Below are 25,222 nucleotides of genomic sequence, written 5' to 3' on the forward strand. Positions count from 1 at the left end.
TAGCGGTAGTTCAGCAGTAATAACGGTAGTTCAGTAGTAATAACGGTGGTACAGCAGTAATAGCGGTAGTTCAGTAGTAATAACGGTAGTTCAGCAGTAATAGCGGTAGTTCAGCAGTAATAACGGTAGTTCAGCAGTAATAGCGGTAGTTCAGCAGTAATAGCGGTAGTTCAGCAGTAATAACGGTGGTACAGTAGTAATAGCGGTAGTTCAGTAGTAATAACGGTAGTTCAGCAGTAATAGCGGTAGTTCAGCAGTAATAACGGTAGTTCAGCAGTAATAACGGTAGTTCAGCAGTAATAACGGTAGTTCAGTAGTAATAACGGTGGTACAGTAGTAATAACGGTAGTTCAGTAGTAATAACGGTGGTACAGCAGTAATAACGGTAGTTCAGTAGTAATAACGGTGGTACAGTAGTAATAACGGTAGTTCAGCAGTAATAGCGGTAGTTCAGCAGTAATAGCGGTAGTTCAGCAGTAATAACGGTAGTTCAGCAGTAATAACGGTAGTTCAGCAGTAATAGCGGTAGTTCAGCAGTAATAACGGTGGTACAGTAGTAATAGCGGTAGTTCAGTAGTAATAACGGTAGTTCAGCAGTAATAGCGGTAGTTCAGCAGTAATAGCGGTAGTTCAGCAGTAATAGCGGTAGTTCAGCAGTAATAACGGTAGTTCAGCAGTAATAGCGGTAGTTCAGCAGTAATAACGGTGGTACAGTAGTAATAGCGGTAGTTCAGTAGTAATAACGGTAGTTCAGCAGTAATAGCGGTAGTTCAGCAGTAATAGCGGTAGTTCAGCAGTAATAGCGGTAGTTCAGTAGTAATAGCGGTAGTTCAGCAGTAATAGCGGTAGTTCAGTAGTAATAACGGTAGTTCAGCAGTAATAGCGGTAGTTCAGCAGTAATAACGGTAGTTCAGCAGTAATAGCGGTGGTACAGTAGTAATAGTAGTAGTTCAGTAGTAATAGTAGTAGTACAGTAGTAACAGCAGTAGTAATAGCAGTAGTTCAGTAGTAATAGTAGTATAGTCTGCAGTACCTCTCCTTCTCCAGCTCCTCCAGGCACCGGTCATGGCTGTCTCTGCCTGCAGACGGCAGCCCTCTCCTGGGGAAGGGGGCGGTTGTCGGGGGCCCCGGAGCTCCAGAGCCTCCAGCGGCTCCTCCAGGAGTTCCAGAGCCAGAAGAGGCAGAGCTAGACGAGGACGAGGGGGGCAGAGGAGGCCTCGATCTGGGCTTAAAACCTGCAGACTCCAGGCTCATCTCTGGAGGAGGAGGGAAGGATGGACGTCAGATAACAGTGTGTTTGTTTGTGTGTGTGCGTGTGTGTGTTTGTGTTTGTTGTTTTTTCCCACCTTTCAGTCTCTCGATGAGCTCCATCTGAGAGCCGGACGTCTCTCCAGACTCTTCTTCTATGGTGCCCTGCAGCTGCTTCAGCACTTCCTGTTTATGAAGGGGGGGAGGGGGGGGGGGGGGTAACAGTGTTAGAGCAGTCTGATGTGACCATTAAGTTCTTTAATCATTTTAATAACACCACACAAGAGTCTAATAACAGAAGGTTATATCAGAACATTATGAACAGAAGTAACGAGCTTAACGTTGACGAGTAACGACATAAAAAACAGAAACTCATCTAGAACCAGAAACTCTCTGCATGTCTCTCTCTCTCTCTCTCTCTGATGTTCCCGGTGTCTCTCGCCCGGTGTTCACAGTAAATATCGAGGCGTCGTTCACTCACCACGATGAGCCGGCAGCGTTCATACAGCGACATGATGGAAACTAAGAACAACACGCTAACAACACGCAGCCTGCCGACGTGTTCTGCTCACTGACAGAAAACAGGAAGCAGGAAACAGGAAATGGGAAGTGAGTGTGTTTGGAGAGGAAGAAGCAGGAGAGGACAACACTGCTTTACTGACAAGTAGAACAATAAAACTGGAAAACATCTGAGACAAATATAAACTGAACACAAACTCACGACTGTCTGCTGAAGAAACACAGAAACTGATTTAAAGCCAGAAACATGAAATAAACAAAGATCAATGATTCAACACAGAATCAAATAATCAAATAAAATGATATGAAAAAAAGAAAAAACAGAAGACAAACAGAGGAATAAAGGAAAAGAACAAAATAATTAAATTACAGTTAAAGACTGATGGAATAAAAAATGACAGAAATGAAGAACTAGAAGAGAAATGACTAAAAACAAACGTGAGGAGAGAAGAAAGATAAAAAACTACAAATGTAAAAATCAGGACGAACTGAGAAAAAGACGAAAACAAGAAAAACTAACGAAAGAAAGAAAAGAAGAGAAAGAAGAAGAAAAGCGAGCAGCAGAGACGACAGACGGCTCACTCTGATGGGTTTCCTGAATCCTCTCTATCAAACCAAAGATCCTCAAACACACAGACATCTCACTCTGAGCAACAACAACGAGCCCATTCTGACGCACAGAGCAGCGCGTGATTGGTGGAAAATACCACAGGTCTATTCTGGGCTGAAGGGCGAGAGACACTGAGTTTATATGACAGAGAGAGAGAGAGAAAGGGGCAAGAGACACTGAGTTTATATGACAGAGAGAGAGAGGGGCGAGAGACACTGAGTTTATATGAGAGAGAGAGGGGGGGCGAGAGACACTGAGTTTATATGACAGAGAGAGAGAGAGAGGGGTGAGAGACATACACTTGATATAACAGAGAGAGAGAGGGGCGAGAGACATACACTTGATATAACAGAGAGAGAGAGGGGTGAGAGACATACACTTGATATAACAGAGAGAGAGAGGGGTGAGAGACATACACTTGATATAACAGAGAGAGAGAGGGGCGAGAGACATACACTTGATATAACAGAGAGAGAGAGGGGCGAGAGACATACACTTGATATAACAGAGAGAGAGAGAGGGGCGAGAGACATACACTTGATATAACAGAGAGAGAGAGGGGCGAGAGACATACACTTGATATAACAGAGAGAGAGAGAGGGGCGAGAGACATACACTTGATATAACAGAGAGAGAGAGAGGGGCGAGAGACATACACTTGATATAACAGAGAGAGAGAGAGGGGCGAGAGACATACACTTGATATAACACAGAGAGAGAGAGAGGGGCGAGAGACATACACTTGATATAACACAGAGAGAGAGAGAGGGGCGAGAGACATACACTTGATATAACAGAGAGAGAGAGAGGGGCGAGAGACATACACTTGATATAACAGAGAGAGAGAGAGGGGCGAGAGACATACACTTGATATAACACAGAGAGAGAGAGAGGGGCGAGAGACATACACTTGATATAACACAGAGAGAGAGAGAGGGGCGAGAGACATACACTTGATATAACACAGAGAGAGAGAGAGGGGCGAGAGACATACACTTGATATAACACAGAGAGAGAGAGAGGGGCGAGAGACATACACTTGATATAACACAGAGAGAGAGAGAGGGGCGAGAGACATACACTTCATATAACAGAGAGAGAGAGGGGTGAGAGACATACACTTCATATAACAGAGAGAGAGAGAGGGGCGAGAGACATACACTTCATATAACAGAGAGAGAGAGAGGGGCGAGAGACATACACTTCATATAACAGAGAGAGAGAGAGGGGCGAGAGACATACACTTCATATAACAGAGAGAGAGAGGGGTGAGAGACATACACTTCATATAACAGAGAGAGAGAGAGGGGCGAGAGACATACACTTCATATAACAGAGAGAGAGGGGCGAGAGACATACACTTGATATAACAGAGAGAGAGAGAGGGGCGAGAGACATACACTTGATATAACAGAGAGAGAGATGGGCGAGAGACATACACTTGATATAACAGAGAGAGAGATGGGCGAGAGACATACACTTCATATAACAGAGAGAGAGATGTCAGGAGAACAAATACCAGTTTACCATAATAATCCCATCACTGGACATAGTTCAGAGTTATATAAAACCAGAACAACATCAGGCAGTGAATTCACTACAAGAAAAAGCTCAAAGAGCTCTAAATTCCAGTAATGATCTGGTTTATGATGCGTGTCGTCCTGCTCGCCGCGCCGTCTGGTGGTGAAGGCTGGCGTCCAGTCTGGCGTCCAGTCTGGCGTCCAGTCTGGCGTCCAGGCGGTCATCATAACGAATCCCGTCTTTACAAACGCCAACAGACGCCTGAAGACTGTGTCTGTCCCCCAAACCACATAGAGACTGTGTCTGTCCCCAAAACCACATAGAGACCGCGTCTGTCCCCCAAAACCACATAGAGACTGTGTCTGTCCCCAAAACCACATAGAGACTGTGTCTGTCCCCAAAACCACATAGAGACCACGTCTCTTTAAGAGAATTAAATGTGGACTCTTGAACATTAGATCTCTGTCATCTGAAGCCGTATTAATAAACGATTTAATCTCAGATCATCATATTGATTGATTGTCTTACTGAAACCTGGCTGTGTCATGAAGAACATGTCAGTCTAAATGAATCCAGTCCTCCCAGTCATATTAATACTCATATTCCTCCAGACACTGGCCGAGGAGGAGGAGTCACAGCCTCATTATCAACTCTAGACCTGAACTTCATTATAACTCATTAGAAAGTCTTGTTCTTAGTCTCTCAGCCAACCTGGAAAACTTTACAGCCAGTTCTATGTGTTATAGTGAACCGTCCTCCTGGTCCGTACTCTGAACTCTGATCTGAATTCTCAGAGTTTTTGTCGTATTTAGTCCTTAGTACAGATAAAGTAATTATAGTAGGTGATTTAATATTCATGTGGACGTTGATAGTGACAGTCTCAGCACTGCATTTATCTCATTATTAGACTCAACTGGCTTCTCTCAGTGTGTAAATAATCCCACTCACCGTCTCATTGGTCTCATTATGTCCTTTAACTTACACATCACACTAATCTCAAGGACGGCCTTTTCACACTCACATCATATCTTCCTCACGCTGTTGTGCCTTGTTCACCACCTGCCTTCAACAACACTGAGATCATCTGCTGCTGCTTTATTCACCAGAGATTCACCAGCTGAAAGCAAACGCAGCCTTCATCAGTGACGCTCTAAACTACTGATAGAAGTCAGAGAAGAAGCTCACTGGACGTCTCTCAAAGAAAACTAAAAACTTATTTCTTAACTTTAACCTTTAACGAGCTTTCATCTCCGTCACACTTAAACACTGCTGCACCTCATTTTATACATTCTGTGTTTTAACTTTGTTTTTATTTATTTTATTATGTATTCTATTTTCTTCTATTTTATTTTAATTCCTGATTATCAGGCTGAGTCTCTACAGACTCTCCAGCTGCTCCAGAATGCAGCTGTTCTGACTGAAACTAGGAAAACGGATCATATTTCTCCCATTTTATCTCCGCTGCATCGGCTTCCTGTAAAATCCAGAATCCATGTTATGGACGGCGTGGTCCTGCCTCGACACGGCGCCTGCTATTATTATTATTATTATTATTCTTAGTCATATCTCTGTTATTATTATTGTTGTTATTATGTCTCTCCCTCCCCAACCGGTCGAGGCTGATGGCGTCCACCTAGAGTCTGGTTCTGCTGGAGGTTTCATGGAGGAATGTTGGGTCTCTGTAGATCACAGAGTTCGGTCTAGACCTGCTCTATGAGGACAGAGTCCTGAGTGCTTCACAAATAACACTGACTTGAAATTTAATTGAACTCTACATATGTGTCTCAGTACTCAGTAGTACTCAGTAGTACTCAGCAGTACTCAGCAGTACTCAGCAGTACTGACCTTCATGTTGGAGGCCTCCGTCTCCAGCTTGGTCAGGTGGTTGGAGTTGTCCTGCAGTTCCTGTCGCAGGTTCGAGTTCTCCATCTTTAACACCTCCACCTGCCTCAGCAGCTGGTCGTACGACGCTGCCGCCATCTTGGAACACTGACGTCTGACCTGCAGAGACACCAAGAAAAGGAAGCATCACAGACCGCACCACAGACCTCACCACAGACCTCATCAGACTGCACCACAGACCTCATCAGACTGCACCACAGACCTCACCTTAACCCTGCAGTACCAACACTATTGTTGAGTGTTTAACACGATCAATCAGTTGTATGTTGAGATGAATGAATGAATGTGTGAGTGAGTGAGTGAGTGAGTGAGTGTGTGTGTGTGAGTGTGTGTGTGTGTGTGAGTGTGTGTGTGTGTGTGTGTGTGTGTGTGTGAGTGTGTGAGTGTGTGTGTGTGAGCGTGTGTGTGTGTGTGTGTGTGTGTAGAAGCATCATGTGATGTTTCTTCTGTTCATCACAAACACTGATGTTAATGTGTGACGGTCACATGTTTCATACAAACACCAGCTGATCTCACACATCTAACACACTCACTCACTAATAACACTCACACACCCGCTAATAACACTCACACTCACTAATAACACTCACACTCACTAATAACACATACACACACTAATAACACTCACACTCACTAATAACACTCACACTCACTAATAACACATACACACACTAATAACACTCACACTCACTAATAACACTCACACTCACTCACTAATAACACTCACACTCACTAATAACACTCACACTCACTAATAACACTCACACTCACTCACTAATAACACTCACACTCACTAATAACACATACACACACTAATAACACTCACACTCACTCACTAATAACACTCACACTCACTCACTAATAACACTCACACTCACTCACTAATAACACTCACACTCACTCACTAATAACACTCACACTCACTAATAACACTCACACTCACTAATAACACATACACACACTAATAACACTCACTCACTAATAACACTCACACTCACTCACTAATAACACACACACACACTCACTAATAACACTCACACTCACTAATAACACATACACACTCACTAATAACACTCTCTCACTAATAACACACACACTCACTCACTTATAACACATACACACTCACTAATAACACTCTCTCACTAATAACACACACACTCACTCATTTATAACACATACACACACACTAATAACACTCACACACACTAATAACACACACTCACTAATAACACACACACTCACTAATAACACATACACTCACTAATAACACATACACACACTAATAACACATACACACTCACTAATAACACGTACACACTCACTAATAACACACACTCACTCACTAATAACAAATACACACACTAATAACACATACACACACTAATAACACTCACACTCACTAATAACACTCACACTCACTAATAACACACACTCACTCACTAATAACACACACACACTCACTCACTAATAACACTCACACTCACTCACTAATAACACTCACACTCACTCACTAATAACACACACACACACACACTCACTAACAACACATACACACTCACTCACTAATAACACATACACACTCACTCACTAATAACACACACACTCACTCACTAAACACATACACACTCACTCACTAATAACACACACTCACTCACTAACACACACACTCACTCACTAATAACACACTCACTCACTAACACACACAGTCACTAATAACACTCACACTCACTCACTAATAACACACACACTCACTAATAACACTCACTCACTAATAACACTCACACTCACTCACTAATAACACTCACACACACTCACTAATAACACTCACACAGTCACTAATAACACTCACACAGTCACTAATAACACACACACACTAATAACACACTCACACTAATAACACACACACACACACACACACACACACACACTAATAACACACACACACTAATAACACTCACACTTACTAATAACACATACACACTCACTCACTAATAAAACACACTCACACTCACTAATAACACACACTCACTCACTAACACACACACTCACTAATAACACTCACACTCACTAATAACACACACACACTCACTAATAACACACACTCACACTCACTAATAACACACACTCACTAATAAAACACTCACACTCACTAATAACACACACTCACACTCACTAATAACACACACTCACACTCACTAATAACACACACTCACACTCACTAATAACACACACACTCACTAATAACACACACTCACTAATAACACACACACTCACTAATAACACACACTCACTAATAACACACACACACACACTCACTAATAACACACACACACACACACACACACACTCACTAATAACACACACAAACTCACTAATAACACACACTAATAACACACACACACTCACTAATAACACACACACACTCACTAATAACACACTCCCTAAATAACACACACACACACACACACACTCACTAATAACACACACACACACACTCACTAATAACACACACTAATAACACACACACACTCACTAATAACACACACACACTCACTAATAACACACACTCATACACTCACTAATAACACACACACTCACTCACTAATAACACACACACTCACTAATAACACACACACACACACTCACTAATAACACACACACTAATAACACACACACACTCACTAATAACACACACACACTCACTAATAACACACACACACTCACTAATAACACACACTCATACACTCACTAATAACACACACACACACTCACTAATAACACACACACACTCACTAATAACACACACACACTCACTAATAACACACACACACTCACTAATAACACACACTCATACACTCACTAATAACACACTCACTAATAACACACACTCATACACTCACTAATAACACACACTCACACACTCACTCAATAATAACACACACTCACACACTCAATGACACACTCAATCACTAATAACACATTCACTCACTAATAACACACACTCACTCAATAATAACACACACTCAATGTCACACTCACTCACTAATAACACACACACTCACTAATATACACACACACAATAATACACACGCACACAATAATACACACACTCAATAATAATACACACACACTCAATAATACACACACTCACTCACTAATATACACACACACACACACACTCAATAATACACACACTCACTAATAATACACACACTCACTAATAATACACACACTCACTAATAATACACACACTCACTCACTAATAATACACACACTCACTAATAATACACACACTCACTCACTAATAATACACACACTCACTAATAATACACACACACACTCACTAATAATACACACACACTCACTAATAATACACACACACTCACTAATAATACACACACACTCACTCACTCACTAATAATACACACACACACTCATTAATATACACACACTCACTAATAATACACACACACACTCACTAATACACACACACACACACACACACACACACTCACTAATAATACACACACACACTCACTAATATAAACACACACACTCACTAATAATACACACACACACTCAATAATACACACACACGCACACACACACACTCACTAATATACACACACACACACACACTCACTAATAATACACACACACACACACACTCACTAATATACACACACACACACTCACTCACTAATAATACACACACACACTCACTAATAATACACACACACTCATTAATAAACACACACACTCACTAATAAACACACACACACTCACTAATATACACACACACACTCACTAATAAACACACACACACTCACTAATATACACACACACACTCACTAATATACACACACACACACACACACACTCACTAATAAATACACACACACTCACTAATATACACACACACACACACACACACACTCACTAATAAATACACACACACACACACACACACTCACTAATATATACACACACACACACACACACACACACTCACTAATAATACACACACTCACTAATAATACACACACACTCACTAATAATACACACACACTCACTAATATATACACACACACACACTCACTAATAATACACACACACACTCACTAATATATACACACACACACACACTCACTAATATATACACACACACACACACTCACTAATATATACACACACACACACTCACTAATATATACACACACACACACTCACTAATATATACACACACACACACTCACTAATATATACACACACACACACTCACTAATATATACACACACACACACTCACTAATAATACACACACACACTCACTAATATATACACACACACACACACACACACACACACACACACACACTCACTAATAACACACACACACTCACTAATAACACACACACACTCACTAATAACACACACACACTCACTAATAACACACACTCATACACTCACTAATAACACACTCACTAATAACACACACTCATACACTCACTAATAACACACACTCACACACTCACTCAATAATAACACACACTCACACACTCAATGACACACTCAATCACTAATAACACATTCACTCACTAATAACACACACTCACTCAATAATAACACACACTCAATGTCACACTCACTCACTAATAACACACACACTCACTAATATACACACACACAATAATACACACGCACACAATAATACACACACTCAATAATAATACACACACACTCAATAATACACACACTCACTCACTAATATACACACACACACACACACTCAATAATACACACACTCACTAATAATACACACACTCACTAATAATACACACACTCACTAATAATACACACACTCACTCACTAATAATACACACACTCACTAATAATACACACACTCACTCACTAATAATACACACACTCACTAATAATACACACACACACTCACTAATAATACACACACACTCACTAATAATACACACACACTCACTAATAATACACACACACTCACTCACTCACTAATAATACACACACACACTCATTAATATACACACACTCACTAATAATACACACACACACTCACTAATACACACACACACACACACACACACACACTCACTAATAATACACACACACACTCACTAATATAAACACACACACTCACTAATAATACACACACACACTCAATAATACACACACACGCACACACACACACTCACTAATATACACACACACACACACACTCACTAATAATACACACACACACACACACTCACTAATATACACACACACACACTCACTCACTAATAATACACACACACACTCACTAATAATACACACACACTCATTAATAAACACACACACTCACTAATAAACACACACACACTCACTAATATACACACACACACTCACTAATAAACACACACACACTCACTAATATACACACACACACTCACTAATATACACACACACACACACACACACTCACTAATAAATACACACACACTCACTAATATACACACACACACACACACACACACTCACTAATAAATACACACACACACACACACACACTCACTAATATATACACACACACACACACACACACACACTCACTAATAATACACACACTCACTAATAATACACACACACTCACTAATAATACACACACACTCACTAATATATACACACACACACACTCACTAATAATACACACACACACTCACTAATATATACACACACACACACACTCACTAATATATACACACACACACACACTCACTAATATATACACACACACACACTCACTAATATATACACACACACACACTCACTAATATATACACACACACACACTCACTAATATATACACACACACACACTCACTAATATATACACACACACACACTCACTAATAATACACACACACACTCACTAATATATACACACACACACACTCACTAATATACACACACACACTCAATAATAATACACACTCACTAATAATACACACACACACTCACTAATAACACTCACACTCACTAGTAACACACACCGGGGTGCAACCGTCTCAGACCACCAGTGAAGTTAATTTATTATGATCAGCTGAGCAGTTTGAGTCAAAGTTGAGTTTCAGAGAGTCTCAGTTGTGTTTCATCAGACTGACTGTTCGGCCTCCAGCTTAATGCAGCTGATGTGAGGTGTGAACGAGTAGAAACACCAACAACGTGAAAGAAACTAACAGTCTATCAGGCACAGATGTTATCAATAATAAGTACTATAATACTAAATAAATGTTCTTTTCTCATTCCAAAGTAAAGTGGATCGATCATATTGAGCTCTTAGATTGTTTATTTTCTGTCTTCAGTTCTGATGTCTAGTGTCGCTTCACAATCACCAGTCTCAGAGCAGATGAGACTAACTGGTTTTGAGCTGCATGTGTAAGTATTTCCTCTGTTTCATGTGTGTAACGACAGTCATTATGTGTTGGGCTCTGAGCGCTTCCAAAACACGGGTGAGCGACGCTCAACAATGCACCTGAACGCCTCGTGTGGAGTCACTCGCTGCTGATCTGCTAAACACGCAGCTAACGCTACGCTATGTGTCTAGACATGAGCTCAGAGTGTCCGTTCCCGATTAAAGTCTCCGTTTTCTCTTTTTAGAGCACTTTTCTCAGACTCGTCTCGTCTCTGCTGTCTCTGACATGCTGGAGTCAGTCGGCAGAGCCCTGAAGCTCCTCCCTGCACAGAGCAGAGCAGCTCATTGATCGCTGGTTTATTCAAAGTTTATTAATATTAACCGTATCGCGTGTCCAAACTGCCCCAAATTGGACAGTGCACTCCCTTTGTTCCCCAGCCATACACCTGCCAAGTCTGGAGTTGATCTGATGGACATTTCAAGAGATCCGTGAAGGACATACAAACAGAGATTCCTTCCTTTAGTAGACAGATGACAGCAGAACTCGAGCTGCATGGACTCCACAAGTTTGTATAAACCTGATGAGCAGTGTTATCCCAGCAGGATGTTCCACAGAGCTTCCTGTGTTGAGGTCAGGTGACTGTGGAGGGAAGTCCAGGACAGTCGGGACGCCTCGGTCTTCTTCGGTCTTCAGTAGTTGTTGCAGAGCTTTGAGGTGTGATGAATCCTTCCAGCATGAAGATGCAAACCAGAGGGTCCAGCATGTCTCTGAAGAACGGAGCGCTGCTCACTTCACTGTCCAACAGGTGAACACCGGCTGCAGGTTGAGTTATTGAACGAGCCTCTGATGAGTCAATCAAAGCCGGCTGATTGACATCTGAACGCTTCAATGGAAGGAAGACACACAACTCAAGGAAATCTGACTTTTGGTACAAAGCAGTTAAGTTGGTCAATCCACAAATTTGCTTAAATTTGATTGCTGACCTAGAGATGAGCCAACGCACGGCTCGACTCGACTGTTCCGGTTTCCATCAGGCAGCAGGTACCTGGTACTGGTTTTGGTTTTGGTATCACCTCCATGGACGTTCCAAGTCTTCTCTCATCTTTTTTAAAATGAGTTCAACTTCACTTTTAACGCTATCGAATTATATATATATATATATATATATATATATATATATATATATATATATATATATATATATATATATATATAATATATATATATATATATATATATAATATATATATATATACATACATAGACACACACACACACAACTAGAAATGACAAACGTACGCTTGATGAATTAAAAGTAAGATTATGTGCGTGCATGAGGAGACACTGAGATAAAGTGTAGAGTCAGTTAATCTGGATTTACAGCTCTTGGTGTGGTCAGCAGGATGTTCAGTAACGGCTCTTCTAGAGGATTTTATAGAGTTCACTGAGTGAAAACAGTTACATAATGGAGGAGGCCAAACCATGTAAAATGTTAGAAATGTGACAGTCACAGTAAACTGTAACACATGACATGAACATAGTGTGGAGTCAGGTTATCTGCAGAGTTTATTAAGCTGAAGCTAAAAGCAGCTCTGGATCTGTTACAATAACAACAGATGACTCGTTCTCACGGCCACATTTTACTCTGCAAATGTCTTTAAATACTGAATATGTTCAATAAATATGACTCAGTCATGATGTTTCATTTCTGTTTATTTTCTGAGACAACAGGTTTAAACTCTACTGGACCAAAGTAGAGCTGCAGAGATTAGTCGATTAATCGATTAGCTGTCAACTATTACATTATCACCAAATATTCTGATAATTGATTCACTGTTTTGAGTCATTTCTGTAAGAAAAAAAAATCAAAGTTCTCTGATTTCAGCTTCTTAAATGTGAATATTTTCTAGTTTCTTTAGTCTCTATGACAGTAAACTGAATCTGACATTGGAGGACGTCGTCTTTGGTAGTAAACAGTAAACTGAGACTGTTCCAGCTGTTCTCAGTCATTATTTACACGTCACTGATGACCATTCATCATAAATCTCACTGTGGAAATATTCTGTGAAAGCACCAACAGTCACCCCGATAACACTGTCATAATATTAATATCGAGGTATTTGGTCAAAGACATTGTGATATGTGATTGTGTCCGTGTGGCCCATCGTTAGCTGCAGCTCTAACACAAAACAACATGTTTACGTCTCAGTGACGGCGCCCTCCAGCTGCCGTAGTGATGATGACACACAAAGCCGTCATGTGACGTCATTACTAGAGATGTCAACAGTTAACTGTTAATCAGCTTACACATGTTGGTCTGTAGGTTTACATACATGTATGTATACATACACACACACACACACACACACACACACTATATATAGTATCGGTGTGAAACTACTGACTTCTGCACCAAGTGTTGCATTATGGGCTGTTTGTAGCATTAATGTTGCTAGGCTACACGCTTATAGTGAGTGTGTTAGAGTCACTGTTTGGTTAGTCCAGTTTAACCTGCAGGAGTTTCTGAGGGATCCTGTAACGTCTTTTTCTGCCGCGGAGTCCAAAACGTCTCCTGACGTCTCTACTGCACAAACTGAATATATCAAGCTGCCAAATACACTGAGACAGACAACGAGCCGCTCAAAAACACAAACAGGAAGTCATATTAATGCTAACTGCCAGAGAACATCATTATAGATCACTTCCTGGAGCCTGCAGGAGAGTGTGCAGGTATGTAACTATACTATGATGTAAGTTATATTCACGTTATAACGTTATTTTTCCATAAACAGCTGTTGGAAAAGGGGGGGGGGGGGGTCGCCTTATAGTCACATTTTTATTTATATTGGTACCTCGAGCCTGAGTATGTTACGCCATCAAGAGCTACTGTGACTAAACACACTGGAAGACTTTGAGAATAAGAAGCTAAAAGTCAAGCTAACGTAGCTCTGACCACCGACTGCTGGACCCGGTTAGTCATCGATCGGTTAACGGGAGTAGAAACTGACATCAATAATCAATACAGAGCAACAAACTCCACGAAGGAAGCTGGTCAACCAAACATCAGATCGCTGTTCACTTCCTGTTCACAACCAACAGCCAACACTATCGTCCTCTAACCGAAACCACCTGCTTGTTACTGTTGCCATGACAACGAAGGTCTCCTAACTTTAAAACACCTGTTTTTGAGATGCTCGACTGTGACGTTGTTACGTAACGTCGTGTTTATTGTTTCTACTTTCGAAAATAAAATCTGCATTAAATGTCCAAAAATCCTGAAGCAGTTCTAATCTGTAACTGGGATTATACCTCGGTGAGTATTTGGGTACTGCATAACACGTACACAGTACCACATATACACAGTACTGCAACTGAACCCCACTGTACTGCATAACACGTACACAGTACTACATACACACAGTATTGCAACTGAACCCCACTGTACTGCATAACACGTACACAGTACTACATACACACAGTACTGCAACTGAACCCCACTCTACTGCAGTACTGCATAACATGTACACAGTACCAGATATACACAGTACTGCAACTGAACCCCACTGTACTGCAGTACTGCATCACTCATACACAGTATTACATATACACAGTACTGCAACTGAACCCTACTGTACTGCATCACATGTCCACAGTACTACATGTACACAGTACTGCAACTGAACCCCACTGTACTGCAGTACTGCATCACATGTACACAGTAATGCAACTGAACCCCACTGTACTGCAGTACTGCATCACATGTAAAGAGTACTACATCACATCTACAGAGTACAACATCACATCTACAGAGTACTGCAGTACTACATCACATGTACAGAGTACTGCAGTACTACATCACATCTACAGAGTACTACAGTACTACATCACATCTACAGAGTACTACATCACATCTACAGAGTACTGCAGTACTACATCACATCTACAGAGTACTGCAGTACTAAATCACCTCTATAGAGTACTACATCACATCTACAGAGTACTGCAGTACTAAATCACATCTACAGAGTACTACATCACATCTACAGAGTACTGCAGTACTACATCACATCTACAGAGTACTACATCACATCTACAGAGTACTGCAGTACTAAATCACCTCTATAGAGTACTACATCACATCTACAGAGTACTGCAGTACTACATCACATCTACAGAGTACTACATCACATCTACAGAGTACTACATCACATGTACAGAGTACTACATCACATCTACAGAGTACTGCAGTACTACATCACATCTACAGAGTACTACATCACATCTACAGAGTACTGCAGTACTACATCACATCTACAGAGTACTACATCACATCTACAGAGTACTGCAGTACTACATCACATCTACAGAGTACTACATCACATCTACAGAGTACTGCAGTACTACATCACATCTACAGAGTACTACATCACATCTACAGAGTACTGCAGTACTACATCACATCTACAGAGTACTACATCACATCTACAGAGTACTGCAGTACTACATCACATCTACAGAGTACTACATCACATCTACAGAGTACTGCAGTACTACATCACATCTACAGAGTACTACATCACATCTACAGAGTACTGCAGTACTACATCACATCTACAGAGTACTACATCACATCTACAGAGTACTACATCACATCTACAGAGTACTGCAGTACTAAATCACCTCTACAGAGTACTACATCACATCTACAGAGTACTGCAGTACTACATCACATCTACAGAGTACTACATCACATCTACAGAGTACTGCAGTACTAAATCACCTCTACAGAGTACTACATCACATCTACAGAGTACTACATCACATCTACAGAGTACTGCAGTACTACATCACATGTACAGAGTACTACAGTACTACATCACATCTACAGAGTACTACATCACATCTACAGAGTACTGCAGTACTACATCACACCTACAGAGTACTGCAGTACTACATCACATCTACAGAGTACTGCAGTACTAAATCACCTCTATAGAGTACTACATCACATCTACAGAGTACTGCAGTACTACATCACATCTACAGAGTACTGCAGTACTAAATCACCTCTATAGAGTACTACATCACATCTACAGAGTACTGCAGTACTACATCACATCTACAGAGTACTACATCACATCTACAGAGTACTACATCACATGTACAGAGTACTACATCACATCTACAGAGTACTGCAGTACTACATCACATCTACAGAGTACTACATCACATCTACAGAGTACTGCAGTACTACATCACATCTACAGAGTACTACATCACATCTACAGAGTACTGCAGTACTACATCACATCTACAGAGTACTACATCACATCTACAGAGTACTGCAGTACTACATCACATCTACAGAGTACTACATCACATCTACAGAGTACTGCAGTACTACATCACATCTACAGAGTACTACATCACATCTACAGAGTACTGCAGTACTACATCACATCTACAGAGTACTGCAGTACTACATCACATCTACAGAGTACTACATCACATCTACAGAGTACTGCAGTACTACATCACATCTACAGAGTACTACACAGAGTACTACAGAGACTCCTCAGTTAAACAGTTACTGCGTCATCAGTTATTGATCCATCACTGATCAATGGAAACGATCAGATCTGTCCTTCTTCTCTCCTCCCTCCGTCTCCTTCATCCATCCTCCATCACCGGTCGGCCATTTTCTCTCCCTCCATCTCCATCCCCCCCCCCCCTCCCCCCCTCCCTCCCTCCCCCCTTTATTCTCTCTTTCTGTTACACAAATTTAATCCAGCAAAGAAGAAAAGCAGCAGAGAACAACAGACAATGACAGAGGAAAAAAAACGACCCCCCCACCCTTCCTGCCCCCCCCCACAGGGAGGGGAGGGGAGGGGAGGGGGGGGGGGGACGGGGAGGGGGGGATGGGGTCGTCTTGACACAAACACACACAATAGAAATAATAAAAACATTAGAAATAAATAGAAGCAGACAGAGAGAAAGAGGATAAATGTGCAGAGAAAATGGCAGCTCACCCCATCGCTGCCTCCATCACCTCCTCCTCGCTCCGACTGTCTGACAGAGAGCAGTCAGCTGGGCCGGCCAGCAGCCAATCAGGAGCCAGACACACACAGAGAGGGGGGAGGGAGGCCCCCTCCCCTCCTCCTGCTCCCAGCATGCTTTGCTGCTGCTGCTGCTGCTGCTGCTGCAGGCAGACTGACCGGGTTACTGATGTTCACACATACACACACACACACACACACACACACACACACACACACACACACAGATACACACACACACACACACACACAGATACACACACACACACAGATACACACACACACACACAGATACACACACACACACACACACACAAAGATACACACACACACACACACACACACACACACACACACACACACACACACAGATACACACACACACACAGATACACACACACACACACACACACACAGATACACACACACACACAGATATACACACACACACAGATATACACACACACACACACACACACACACACACACACACACACACACACACAGATACACACACACACACAGATACACACACACACACACACACACACAGATACACACACACACACAGATATACACACACACACAGATACACACACACACACACACACACACACACACTGCAGTCTGATCAATACTTTGATCTATTTTCTATGTACAGTTGAGGTTATTTTACTTTTTGATCTGTCTGATGATTTGAATCATTAATGGATCAATAACATAAGGAGTGAAAGATGTTCATTCCACTTTCCTGTCAGCGGAGTTATTGATCCATCTGTCAATCAGCTAATCAATCAGAAAGATGTCATATCATGAATCTTTGTTTATGGATCAAATCAGATCAGTTATGACGTCATGGAGAAAATAAAATAATGTAACAACTGATCACTGTGAAAATATGCAGGCTGATACACTTATTGATCTGAAAACATATTGATCAGGATGACAACATGATTGATAAAGTTCCTCTGTAAAAACAAACCATCACTAAGAGGTTATTATTAATAAATGGTGATCAATAATAATTATTATTATTATTGATTTCTTCACTTCCTGCACTTGTATTCATAGTATTTGTGTGTACTATGTATTACAGTAGTGGTACTAGCTGTAGGTATATTCATAGTATTGGTGTGTACTGTGTATTACACTAGTGGTACTAGCTGTAGGTATATTCATAGTATTTGTGTGTACTGTGTATTACAGTAGTGGTACTAGCTGTAGGTATGTTCATAGTATTTGTGTGTACTGTGTATTACAGTAGTAGTACTAGCTGTAGGTATGTTCATAGTATTTGTGTGTACTGTGTATTACAGTAGTGGTACTAGCTGTAGGTATATTCATAGTATTTGTGTGTACTGTGTATTACAGTAGTGGTACTAGCTGTAGGTATGTTCATAGTATTTGTGTGTACTGTGTATTACAGTAGTGGTACTAGCTGTAGGTATATTCATAGTATTTGTGTGTACTGTGTATTACATTAGTGGTACTAGCTGTAGGTATATTCATAGTATTTGTGTGTACTGTGTATTACAGTAGTGGTACTAGCTGTAGGTATATTCATAGTATTTGTGTGTACTGTGTATTACACTAGTGGTACTAGCTGTAGGTATATTCATAGTATTTGTGTGTACTGTGTATTACAGTAGTGGTACTAGCTGTAGGTGTATTCATAGTATTTGTGTGTAGTGTGTATTACACTAGTGGTACTAGCTGTAGGTGTATTCATAGTATTTGTGTGTAGTGTGTATTACACTAGTGGTACTAGCTGTAGGTGTATTCATAGTATTGGTGTGTACTGTGTATTACAGTAGTGGTACTAGCTGTAGGTATATTCATAGTATTGGTGTGTACTGTGTATTACACTAGTGGTACTAGCTGTAGGTGTATTCATAGTATTTGTGTGTACTGTGTATTACACTAGTGGTACTAGCTGTAGGTATATTCATAGTATTTGTGTGTACTGTGTATTACACTAGTGGTACTAGCTGTAGGTATATTCATAGTATTTGTGTGTACTGTGTATTACACTAGTGGTACTAGCTGTAGGTATATTCATAGTATTTGTGTGTACTGTGTATTACACTAGTGGTACTAGCTGTAGGTGTATTCATAGTATTTGTGTGTACTGTGTATTACACTAGTGGTACTAGCTGTAGGTATATTCATAGTATTTGTGTGTACTGTGTATTATATATTCTGTGGTTTTACATGAAAACAACATTCAACAACACGTCCACAGTTTAAATCAAATCTTACAAAATAAAAGTATTGATACTCAGTTGTTAAAGTGCAACATGAGGCAGGATTCCTTCTTCCTTTAAACATGAGTGAATACAACAAATCATCAGAACACACAAACACACGTCTGTCCTGCAGCTTGTTGGTCGAACCACAAACAAACATTCAGCAAGGAACCAGCAGACGAACGAGCAGATCGTACGAACAGAGACGTACGAGCAGATCAAACGAACAGAGACGTACGAACAGATCAAACGAGCAGATCAAACGAGCAGATCGTACGAACAGAGACGTACGAGCAGATCAAACGAGCAGAGACGTACGAGCAGAGACGTACGAGCAGAGACGTACGAGCAGAGACGTACAAGCAGATCGTACGAGCAGAGACGTACGAGCAGAGACGTACGAGCAGAGACGTACGAGCAGAGACGTACGAGCAGAGACGTACGAGCAGATCAAACGAGCAGAGACGTACGAGCAGAGACGTACGAGCAGAGACGTACGAGCAGAGACGTACGAGCAGAGACGTACGAGCAGAGACGTACGAGCAGAGACGTACGAGCAGAGACGTACGAGCAGAGACGTACGAGCAGATCAAATGAGCAGAGACGTACGAGCAGAGACGTACGAGCAGAGACGTACGAGCAGAGACGTACGAGCAGAGACGTACGAACAGAGACTTACGAGCAGATCAAATGAGCAGAGACGTACGAACAGAGACGTACGAGCAGAGACGTACGAGCAGAGACGTACGAGCAGATCAAATGAGCAGAGACGTACGAGCAGAGACGTACGAGCAGAGACGTACGAGCAGAGACGTACGAGCAGAGACGTACGAGCAGAGACTTACGAGCAGAGACTTACGAGCAGATCAAATGAGCAGAGACGTACGAACAGAGACGTACGAGCAGAGACTTACGAGCAGAGACTTACGAGCAGATCAAATGAGCAGAGACGTACGAACAGAGACGTACGAGCAGAGACGTACGAGCAGAGACGTACGAGCAGATCAAATGAGCAGAGACGTACGAGCAGAGACGTACGAGCAGAGACGTACGAACAGAGACGTACAAGCAGAGACGTACGAGCAGAGACGTACGAGCAGAGACGTACGAGCAGAGACGTACGAGCAGAGACGTACGAACAGAGACGTACGAGCAGATCAAATAAGCAGAGACGTACGAGCAGAGACGTACGAGCAGAGACGTACGAGCAGAGACGTACGAGCAGAGACGTACGAACAGAGACGTACGAGCAGAGACGTACGAACAGATCGTACAAACAGAGACGTACGAGCAGAGACTTACGAGCAGATCGTACGAACAGAGACGTACGAACAGATCAAACGAGCAGAGACGTACGAGCAGATCGTACGAACAGAGACGTACGAGCAGAGACGTACGAGCAGATCGTACGAACAGAGACGTACGAACAGAGACGTACGAGCAGAGACTTACGAGCAGATCAAACGAGCAGAGCCAGAAGAGCATTTCAGTGTCCGACCCACAACTTCAAGGCTTTCATTTTTTATTTAAAATTCAAACTTTTGTACAGTACAGACTACAGCGTGTCAGTAAATGTACAGTACAGACTACAACGTGTCAGTAAATGTGCAGCAGACTGCAGCGTGTCAGTAAATGTACAGTACAGACTGCAGCGTGTCAGTAAATGTACAGTACAGACTACAGCGTGTCAGTAAATGTACAGTACAGACTACAACGTGTCAGTAAATGTGCAGCAGACTGCAGCGTGTCAGTAAATGTACAGTACAGACTGCAGCGTGTCAGTAAATGTGCAGTACAGACTGCAGCGTGTCAGTAAATGTGCAGTACAGACTACAGCGTGTCAGTAAATGTGCAGTACAGACTACAGTGTGTCAGTAAATGTGCAGCAGACTGCAGCGTGTCAGTAAATGTACAGTACAGACTGCAGCGTGCCAGTAAATGTGCAGTACAGACTACAGCGTGTCAGTAAATGTGCAGCACAGACTGCAGCGTGTCAGTAAATGTGCAGTACAGACTGCAGCGTGTCAGTAAATGTGCAGTACAGACTACAGCGTGTCAGTAAATGTGCAGTACAGACTGCAGCGTGTCAGTAAATGTGCAGTACAGACTACAGCGTGTCAGTAAATGTGCAGTACAGACTGCAGCGTGTCAGTAAATGTGCAGTACAGACTACAGCGTGTCAGTAAATGTGCAGTACAGACTACAGCATGGCAGTAAATGTGCAGTACAGACTACAGCGTGTCAGTAAATGTGCAGCACAGACTGCAGCGTGTCAGTAAATGTGCAGCAGACTGCAGCGTGTCAGTAAATGTGCAGCAGACTGCAGCGTGTCAGTAAATGTGCAGTACAGACTGCAGCGTGTCAGTAAATGTGCAGTACAGACTACAGCGTGTCAGTAAATGTGCAGTACAGACTGCAGCGTGTCAGTAAATGTGCAGTACAGACTACAGTGTGTCAGTAAATGTGCAGTACAGACTACAGCGTGTCAGTAAATGTGCAGCACAGACTACAGCGTGTCAGTAAGTGTGCAGCACAGACTACAGCGTGTCAGTAAATGTGCAGCAGACTGCAGCGTGTCAGTAAATGTACAGTACAGACTACAGCGTGTCAGTAAATGTACAGTACAGACTGCAGCGTGTCAGTAAATGTACAGTACAGACTGCAGCGTGTCAGTAGATGTACAGTACAGACTACAGTGTGTCAGTAAATGTACAGAACAGACTGCAGCGTGTCAGTAAATGTGCAGCACAGACTGCAGCGTGTCAGTAAATGTGCAGCACAGACTACAGCGTGTCAGTAGATGTACAGTACAGACTACAGCGTGTCAGTAAATGTGCAGCACAGACTGCAGCGTGTCAGTAAATGTACAGAACAGACTGCAGCGTGTCAGTAAATGTGCAGTACAGACTACAGCGTGTCAGTAGATGTACAGTACAGACTACAGCGTGTCAGTAAATGTGCAGCACAGACTGCAGAGTGTCAGTAAATGTGCAGTACAGACTGCAGCGTGTCAGTAAATGTACAGTACAGACTACAGCGTGTCAGTAAATGTGCAGCACAGACTACGGCGTGTCAGTAAATGTGCAGCACAGACTGCAGCGTGTCAGTAAATGTACAGAACAGACTACAGTGTGTCAGTAAATGTGCAGAACAGACTGCAGCGTGTCAGTAAATGTGCAGCACAGACTGCAGCGTGTCAGTAAATGTGCAGCACAGACTGCAGCGTGTCAGTAAATGTACAGTACAGACTACAGCGTGTCAGTAAATGTACAGAACAGACTACAGTGTGTCAGTAAATGTACAGAACAGACTACAGTGTGTCAGTAAATGTACAGAACAGACTACAGTGTGTCAGTAAATGTGCAGAACAGACTGCAGCGTGTCAGTAAATGTGCAGCACAGACTGCAGCGTGTCAGTAAATGTGCAGCACAGACTGCAGCGTGTCAGTAAATGTACAGTACAGACTACAGCGTGTCAGTAAATGTACAGAACAGACTACAGCGTGTCAGTAAATGTACAGAACAGACTACAGTGTGTCAGTAAATGTACAGAACAGACTACAGTGTGTCAGTAAATGTACAGAACAGACTACAGTGTGTCAGTAAATGTACAGTACAGACTACAGCGTGTCAGTAGATGTACAGTACAGACTGCAGCGTGTCAGTAGATGTACAGTACAGACTGCAGCGTGTCAGTAGATGTACAGTACAGACTGCAGCGTGTCAGTAGATGTACAGTACAGACTGCAGCGTGTCAGTAGATGTACAGAACAGACTGCAGCGTGTCAGTAAATGTGCTCACAGTAAAGTCTGTGTGTACTTCTACTTTTTCATCCAGCTTCGTAGTAAAGTGTAGTACTTGCTCACTCTGAGTAGAAGTATTGTGCTGTAAGTATTATTAGTATTGAAGTACCAGCGGCTGTAGTCTCAGTGGTACTAGTGGTAACCCTGCAGTAGTAGTATTAGTAGTACTGCAGTAGTATTGCAGTTGCACTGTACAGTAACAATAGCAGCAGCTCTGCTAGCTAGCTTCACCTGCTAACGGTACTTTCCCGTCATTTTAACGCCGCACACACAAACCGGTCCAGTTATTAAACACCCGCCGCAGCTGTCCGGTCCCGGTAATCCCGGTAACCGTCCCCGGGCCGTCCTGGGCCCGGCCGAACCGCCCGAACACCGACAGCCCGACCAAAACAAACGGTTAGCAACAGCTAGGCTAACGGGACGGCCGCTCTTACCTCCCGGTTCAGAGAAAAGTCCTCTTCAGACGGAGCAGCTTCACGGGAACATCACCGGGAAACACTCAGCCGTTAGACGAGCCGGCAGCGGCGGCGGGAGCCTCTCATGTCTCCGGTCAGAGCGGGAAAACAATTCAACAAAGTCCGGGAGAAGTTGAACTAACTCGGCCTCTCTGTTGTGGAGCTGCGGCCGGCCGCCATCTTGTGTGTGTGTGTGCGTGCGCGCGTGTGTGTATGTGTGTATGTGTGTGTGTGTGTGTGTGTGTGTGAATCATTAATTTCAGGGTGAAAACTTGGTTTAACTTTAAAGGACGAGTTCACAGTTTTTCAGACTGATGAAGCTGAATAGAAGCTTCACACAGACTTTAAATGACTGTGTGGACACACTGTGGATTTTATCCTCCATCACTTCCATTAAAACACATTTGAAGGATCTTTAATATCCAGTATGAACAGGAG

General features: G+C 42.1%; 1 protein-coding gene across 4 annotated transcripts in view; it reads right to left on the reverse strand.

The window, feature by feature from the left end:
* The window catches only part of apc (APC regulator of WNT signaling pathway), a 46,558-nt gene extending 21,543 nt beyond the window's left edge, over positions 1–25,015 (reverse strand). For 2 of the 4 annotated variants that reach the window (XM_044332744.1, XM_044332742.1), the window contains exons 1-4: positions 24,764–25,015; positions 5,744–5,899; positions 1,347–1,434; positions 1,034–1,256 (exon numbers count right to left, since the gene is read on the reverse strand). In XM_044332744.1, coding sequence (XP_044188679.1) covers positions 1,034–1,256; positions 1,347–1,434; positions 5,744–5,878 — 446 coding nt within the window. In that variant the 5' untranslated portion in view covers positions 5,879–5,899; positions 24,764–25,015. Of the gene's footprint in view, positions 1–1,033; positions 1,257–1,346; positions 1,435–5,743; positions 5,900–18,252; positions 18,341–24,763 lie in introns of those variants that run through there. The other 2 variants (XM_044332743.1, XM_044332745.1) reach the window with 2 other exon arrangements.
* Between the last annotated feature and the right edge of the window lie 207 nt (positions 25,016–25,222).

The sequence above is a fragment of the Thunnus albacares genome, chromosome 18 (assembly GCF_914725855.1).
Source record: "Thunnus albacares chromosome 18, fThuAlb1.1, whole genome shotgun sequence".
Lineage (NCBI taxonomy): Eukaryota > Metazoa > Chordata > Actinopteri > Scombriformes > Scombridae > Thunnus > Thunnus albacares.